This window comes from Microtus ochrogaster, unplaced genomic scaffold (assembly GCF_000317375.1).
Source record: "Microtus ochrogaster isolate Prairie Vole_2 unplaced genomic scaffold, MicOch1.0 UNK108, whole genome shotgun sequence".
Classification (NCBI taxonomy): Eukaryota; Metazoa; Chordata; class Mammalia; order Rodentia; family Cricetidae; genus Microtus; species Microtus ochrogaster.
The window spans coordinates 43,051-50,660 of record NW_004949206.1 but is presented as its reverse complement, the minus strand read 5'-3'; the positions used below and the strand labels follow the sequence as shown (position 1 = coordinate 50,660).

At 49.7% G+C, this 7,610-nt stretch overlaps 1 protein-coding gene across 1 annotated transcript in view; it reads right to left on the bottom strand.

Annotated features, from left to right (window-relative positions):
• The window catches only part of Tmc4 (transmembrane channel like 4), a 14,125-nt gene that overhangs the window by 2,752 nt on the left and 3,763 nt on the right, over positions 1 to 7,610 (bottom strand). The window contains exons 3-10 of the mRNA XM_005371410.2: positions 6,489 to 6,634; positions 5,964 to 6,196; positions 5,727 to 5,848; positions 3,131 to 3,278; positions 2,446 to 2,613; positions 2,060 to 2,223; positions 1,250 to 1,376; positions 932 to 1,029 (exon numbers count right to left, since the gene is read on the bottom strand). Coding sequence (XP_005371467.1) covers positions 932 to 1,029; positions 1,250 to 1,376; positions 2,060 to 2,223; positions 2,446 to 2,613; positions 3,131 to 3,278; positions 5,727 to 5,848; positions 5,964 to 6,196; positions 6,489 to 6,634 — 1,206 coding nt within the window. The remainder of the gene's footprint in view (positions 1 to 931; positions 1,030 to 1,249; positions 1,377 to 2,059; positions 2,224 to 2,445; positions 2,614 to 3,130; positions 3,279 to 5,726; positions 5,849 to 5,963; positions 6,197 to 6,488; positions 6,635 to 7,610) is intronic.

Genomic DNA, 7,610 nt, shown 5'->3' with positions numbered 1-7,610 from the left:
GAGGGGCAGACTCCTCTTTTAAGAGGATCAGAGTTTAATTCCTACCATCTGTATCAAGTGGCTTACAACCACTTGTAACTCCAGTTTCAAGGGATAACACTTTGTTCTTGTTTCCATGGGCACCTGTGCACACTCTACCACCCCGGCTGGAGAAATGGTTCAGCGGTTAAGAGTACTTCCAAGATGCTGAGTTCAAGTCCCAGCAACCACATGGTGGCTCACAACCATCTGTAATGAGACCTGGTGCCCTCTTGAGGAAGAGACCTGGTCAAATTGTCCTCATCAACTTAGGCCATGAAACCCAATAAGGACAAGTTCAACAGAACCACCAAATATGGGCTGCCCATGCACGCTTCAGCATCGCCAGGGCATAATGTTTTTCAATTTTACTCCACCCCCCACATAATTAGAACCAGTAAATCTTTAATATATATAGTGTGTGTGCTGCTGTGTGTGTTAGAAGAGATGGCTCAGCAGTTAAAAGCATTTACTGGACAATTATGAGAACCAGAGTTAAGATCCCAGAACTCACTTAATAAGCCAGACATCCTGGCATACTTGTACCTGAGAGGGCCAGAGGTAGGAAAATTGCTGGGGCTTGCTGGCTTCTTGCCTAGCTAAGAAAATGTGAATCCCAGGCTCAGAGAGAGAGAGAGAGAGAGAGAGCATGCCTCAAAGGAACAGGCAAAGAATGATAAAGGAAGACTCATCTGACACCCCCCTACACACAAGCACACAGCATATGCTCACACAAACACGTATGCACACCAATAAATAAATAAGATAAAATAATAATAAAGAGGGCTAGAATATCTAGCTCAGTAACAAACTACCTTGTTTGTGTAAAGACCCCAGTTAAAAGAAAATTGGTAGGACAGAAAGTGAGAACTCTTCGACGGGGCAGAGCTACAAGGAGGAGCAGGACACTTACTTCCTAGGAAACTGGACCAACAGCATGACCAACAAGCCCACCAGCAGATCGAAGACCACAAGTTTGTACATCTCCTGGCCCAGCCGAGTCTCCCAGCACTGAAGAAGCAAGAAATCAATAGACCAGACCTTCCAACATGGAGGTTCAAGCATCCGATGCTCCAAATTGCTAGCAAGCATCAGAAGCCCCACTCATAAAGTGCATGGGTGAGGGCTTCTGTGTTTATAAGCAGCCATGCTATATTCTCTTCCCAAACCAACGATCCCTGTCCTACCTGTAACCCCAAGAATGCCCCATATGCCCCCACAGCGTTCTCACCGGAAGTTCTTCGTAATTGTAGCCACAGGCCTTGCATCTTTCTGCCTCCATGTTTCCCCCACATGTGATCTGATTCCGCAGAGAAACCAGGAGGAACAGTAGAGAGAGCAGACGCAAAAACACAGTCCTGTAAGATGAAGGTAGAGAAAGGGACTCACACTGCTGCCGTGCAGACCATGCTGTCCCCTCCTTCTTGATGCTCTCCCATGATCCCCTCCATCCTCTCCCTGCTGCCTTCCATGGAGGAAGGAACTGCATTTCAGTGTCAGGATTTGAGTCTTGAAGACCCTGGATCTCACATGCAGGGGACTTCCCTGTCATACACTTTTCATATGTGTATTTCTGTACATTTGTGTGTACACGACAAGTATGCTAGTGCCTGCAGAGGCCAGAAGGAGTCTCATCCCCTGGTCCTGGATATCCAAGCAGTTGTGAGCTCCCTGATATGATTGCCAGTGAACCAAGTCCCAGTCCTCTCCAAGAGCCATCTCTAGAGCTCCTTTGTCTTCACACACACACACACACACACGCACACGCACACGCACACGCACACGCGCGCGCGCGCATGCCATAGTGAGTGTGTGGAAATCAGAGGATAACTTTGTGCATTCGGCTCTCTCCTTCTGCCTTTGCATTCTTTCTGGGGATGAACTCAGGACGCCAGACTTGCACAGCAAGCACCTTTATATCCTCTGAGCCATCTCACGGGCCCAGACTTCTCTGTCTTATTTGTGGAACCAGAGACCCTCTCTCTGCCTGTCCCTTTCTCCCTTCTCCCAGAGCTCCCATCCCATCCCATGAGTCCAGAACCGAATCAGGATCCAGGCGATTTGGCGGCTGCGAGTGTAGCCCTCTAGTGAGGTGATGAACTTGAACACAATTGGCAGCACGAAGTTGAACACGGAGATGGAAATGGATGGAAGATAATCCACCAGAAGCTTGAGGAGGGGATTTTCTTGAACCACTGGTGTCTCCTGAGAGGGAGTGTGGAACAAAGAAAGAAGGAAGCTGAAAGTCCGTCCTTAGCCTCTTTTTACCTCAAAGGGCCCGAAAATCCCAGACCTCCCTTTCCCAACCCTCCTAAGATCGCAGGAATTCTAGACCTTAGTTCTCTCTCACAGTGCTTCACCCTTGGAAATGTGATTTCTAGGACCCGCCAACCCTCCTCCTCCAAGACCCTTCAAGACCCTCTGCACCTGCAGCGTCACGGTGTACTGTGTAGCCAAGTAGATGCCATAGAAGGCCGCCCCCAGGAGCGCGAGGATCAGCAGGTTGAGCAGAGCCCTCACCGACCACACCTTGACTCTCTGGCCCAGCGTCTGTTCCGCAGCACGGCGCCTAACCATGGCTTCCTCCAGCTCCACCTGAGGCCAAGCGGAACTGCTGCGAGGGATAGTTCCCTCCAGGCCTAGTTCTTCAGAAGGAACGGATACAGCCCTCTCCTTGCTACATACCCTCCAGTGATGTCCATGGGACCACTTAGCTCTTGGGCCACTGACCCTCCCCAGCCCAGACTTGCATCCAAGGTCCACCCTTCTTAGCCTAACCTAAGATCCCCAAACCTCGCCCCTTTAAGGCTCTGCCTTCTGTCCAAAGCCCACCCCGTGCAACCTAGAATCCCAGGATCTACTCCCCTGAGACTCCAAGCCACTTTGGTTTTTAAGCCACGTCCCTGTTTCACTTTGGACCAGTAGTATTGGGCTGCGCGTCTTCCCTAAACGAGTCCATTCCCTCAGTACCCCTCCTCCTCCATGCCACGCATTCCTAGTGTGGCTTCCTCTTAGTTCTGTCTCTCCCTGTTTCTTAGCAAAGCACTGCTCCTATCGCAACCGGGTCTTGTCCAGTTCATAACCAGTTGTAGCCCCGCCTCCCCGAGCGCACCTGCAGTTCGTACAAAATGATGCGCTGGCGCAGCCGCACGTGCACCTCCCCGTGGAGGCCAAAATTCCAAGCTGAGAACACCCGGTGACTATAGCTGGTCAGAACATCTGTCTCGGCCAACAGAGTCTCCTTCAACCCGGACACCGAACTGAGAGAAGAGACCACGAGAACAGGGTGTTGAAGAGTGTCGGCGGGGGCATCCTACTGATGGGACACAACTCAAAGACCTGTGATCAGGTGCCATCTGCTGCAGTCAGAGAGATACGCAAAGTCTTTGGGATCAAAGGCTAACAGAGCGATCTGATCTGGGAAACAGAAACCCTAAAGCGACAGAAAGACCTAGGAGAGACTCCAGTGGAAAGAGGGAGAGACTCGAGAATAAGTCAGAGAAGAGAGAACAACAACAAAAACAGACATTCTAGAGAGGAGGCAAGCTGGCCTGGTGGCATGTACTTCTAATCCCAGCACAAAGGAAGCAGAGTCAGGAGGATTTCTGCATGTTCAAGGGCCAGCCTGGCTACATAGTGATAGGTATGCAGGGTAACAAGGTAACTGTCTCAACCTGCCCATTAAGACAAGTGGGGGGAGGGGAAAGACCAGAGAGACTGAATAAGAAAAAGGGATGAGGGCTGGAGAGATGGCTCAAAGGTTAAGAGCACTGAACTGTTCTTGCAGGGGTCATGAGTTCATATTCCCAGCTACAACATGGTGGCTCACAACCATCTGTAATGAGATATGGTGTCTTTATCTGGCTTGCAAGAACATGAAGGCAGAACACTGTATACAAAATAAGTAAAATAAATGGAAACTTTAAAAAGAGAAGAAAGGATGAGAACAAAAAGAAGATAAAAATAGAACTGGCCAAGCCGGGCGATGGTGGCGCACACCTTTAATCCCAGCACTTGGGAGGCAGAGGCAGGCGGATCTCTGTGAGTTCGAGACCAGCCTGGTCTACAGAGCTAGTTCCAGGACAGGCTCCAAAGCCACAGAGAAACCCTGTCTCGAAAAACCAAAAAAAAAAAAAATAGAACTGGCCAAAGAAACTATTTCTACCTTCACTAGTCCCTCTTTCCTCCTCTGAACAACTGGGGAGTGTTCCCGCACGGTCCCTGCATCTTCAGAGATTCCATTCTTTGTACCTAAACCTGTGGAGCATTCTTTTTATGCAAATCAGAAGGGATTCCTATATTTAAAGAAAACTATCACAGAGCTTCTCTCACCTTCCAAACCAACCAGGAAGCTGTGTGTGTGTGTGTCCGTGTGTGTGTGTGTGGTATATGCATGAATGTATAGGTGCACTAAGGATTGTGTGTATGTGTTTAGTGTTTGCATGAGTGTATGGGTGCACTTGGGAATATGTGTGTGCATGTGGCACATGCATGAAAACATGGGTGCACTTGTGCATGTGTGTGTGTTTGTAGGCCAGAGGTGTATTCCAGGTGACTATCACTCTGCCTTTTAGTTTTTCAGATGGAGTCTCTCACTAAACCTGGAACTCACTGTTGAGGATAGACTGGCTGGCCAGTTAGCCCCTGGGATCCTCCTGTTTCTGCTGCTGTCCCCCACCCCCAGTGCTGGGGGCTACAGATGTGTGTTGCTGACAGCTCTTCTGTGGGTTTTGGGAATCCTAACCCAGGTCTTTGGGCTTCTGCTGCAAGCACTTTATCCACCAAGCTATTTCCTCAGCCTTTGTATGTTGTTTTGTTTCGTTTGCTTGTTTCAAGGCAAGGTTTCTCTGTGTATCTCTGGCTGTCTATGAACTCATGCTGTAGACCAGGCTGGCCTCAAACTCACAGAGATCTGCCTGCCTCTGCCTCCTAAGTGCTGGGATTAAAGGCGTGCACCACCATCACCAGTGTGTGTGCACCACCATGGCCCAGTGTGTGTGGTAGTCAGAAGGCAACCTGTGGAGGAGTTGGCTTCCTCTCTGTCCTAGGCAGGTCCTGAGAAAGGAAGTCAGGTTCTCAGAAAGTGTTCCTACCCACGGCAAAATCTTGCCAACTTAGTGTTCTATTTCTTGATATGGGGATTTTGTGATGGAGCCTGGAGCTCAAGGTAACTTTCCTGCCTTATCTTCCCAAACACTGGGATTATTATAATTATAAATCTTCAAAACAGGCTTTCATATACTTATTTAATGCCTCACCTTAGGGTATACCACTAAGTAAGCAGGGGTGGGGACTTCCCAATTGTACTCTCTTCTGTCTGTCTGTCTTTTTCTAAACAGACAGGATCTCTCTGTGTAGCCCTGCATGTCCTAGAACTCAATCTGTAGACCACACTGGCCTCAGAGGTCCATCTTCGTCTGCCTCCCTAGTGCTGGAACTAAAGGGGTGGGACAACATACTCAGCCAGACAGGACATTTCTGTGTAGCTCAGAGTGCCCTTCAACTTACTCTGTAGCCCAGACTGACCTTGAACTCAAAATAATCATCCTACCTCAGCCTTCAAGTGATGAGACTGCTAGCTTGGGCCTCCACACCTGGCTTTAAAATAGATTTCAGTGCTGAAGAAACGGCTCCCGGGGGTGGGCAGGGCTTCTATACCACCTCCAGTTTCCCCTTCCTATCAGAGTCAGGATGTGGGTGTCACTAACCGGTGCAGGATGCACAGCAAGTAGATGAGCCCGATGACAAAGACGGAGCACAGGTAAGTGATGGCCAGCTTCGATCGGGGCGGGTAGAACCCATAGAACAGAGGAGACCATTCTAGGTAACCCTGGGAAGGGAGAGGGAGAGAAAGGGTCATTATGGGGCTAGGTGGAGGCAGGGGTCAGGGAGCTGGCTGATCTAGACCATAGGCCATTGAGGAAACCAGAGACCATGGCACCTACCGCTCCAGAGAGCAAGTTGAAGAGCTGAGTGGAGAAGGTGACCAGGCCCTGAGGTTGGGGGGTATAGGAACCACAGGGTGAGGAGATGTTAGGGCTAGGGGGACCTGGAGGAGTCCCTTCCAACCAGGTGGGGATCAGCTTCATGCAGACTTCAATCACAGATGCCACCAGGTTGAGAAAGAGCAGGAAGCGCAGCAGGGAGAAGTAGGACTCAGTGCCTGCTCCAAACTGGCCTGCAGGGGGCAGCAGAGAGGCCTCAAGTCCCTCACCAGTACAGTTCAGACTGGGTCCAGGCCCCAGCCCTGTTTCTCAGACCCAGCTCTCCTCCCTCAGACTCAGTAGTCTAGAATAAAGCCCTGCCTCCCCCTTAGACCTTGGAACCCATGCACCAGCTCTCTCCCTCAGACTCAAGGGGTGCAGGCCATAGCCTTCTTCTCTAAGGCCTAGGAGTCTGCCCCCCCAGACTTCAGCCTTCCTTTCCTCAGACCCCAGGCTCCAACCCTCTTTCTTTAAAGCTGACCACACCCCCAATCTTCTTCAGCGTCCATGCCCAGGGCTGTATAGTTTGAAAGCCTTCTTTCATCTTTCCCTTGGTCTTGGAAAGCTGTCGGGTCCAATGGGCAGCTTTAGATTCAGAGCCAGAGGCCACCTGCTCTCTAGCCTGCCTCTTCCTGGAAGGAAAGAAGAGTCAGAGTCAGAAGGTGAAGGGCTTGGAAACTACAAACTGGGAACCGCCCAAAGATAGAAACAACTGGACCCAGTAAGGGTGGAGATGTGGTATACTGTATCCATAGTGGAATACTCTTTAGCAATTAAAGAAGAAACAAATCTACTTTATGTACAGGAAGCCGGGCACAAAATAACAACAGAGCCATGTATGGTGGCACACACTTGTAATCCCACCAGTGGTTGAGTGGAGGCAGGAGGATTCAGAGTCCAGGGACAAGCTGGTCAGATTAGTGACATGCTTTTGAAAGGAAAGAAGTCAGGTGTGATGCACCATTCCTGCTTGTAGCCCCCTCAATTGGGAGAAAGACTAGTGCAAACTCAAGGAGAGCTTGGGATAAAAAGTGATTTCAGGCCAGTCTGGGTTGGGTAGAGAGTGAGATCCCGTCTCAACAAAACAAAACAAAATGGCTGCTGTGATGGCTCAGCAAGTAAAGGCAATTGTGACCAACTCAAAACTTGTGTCTGATCCCTGAGCCCCACATGGTAGAGCAAAAGAATTGGTTGCTGCCTGCTGTCCTTTGAGCGCCACAGAAAGCCATATCGGGCATGCTATCAGGCACACACACCAAAATGTAAAAGAGAAAGAACAGCCAGGCAGTGGTGGCGCATGCCTTTAAGCCCCCTAGCACATGGAAGGCAGAGGCAAACCATCTCTGTGAGTTCAAGGCCAGCCTGGTGAAGAGAGTGAGTTCCAGAACAGTCAGGGCTGTTACACAGAGAAACCCTGTTTAAAAAATCCAAAGGGTATTGGCATAAAAACAGAGAAGTCGACCAATGGAATCGAATAGAAGACCCTGACTTAAACCCACAAACCTATGAACACCTGATTTTCAATAAAGGAGCTAAAAGTATACAATGGAAAAAAGAGAGCATCTTCAACAAATTGTGCTGGCAAAACTGGATGTCAATCTGTAGAAG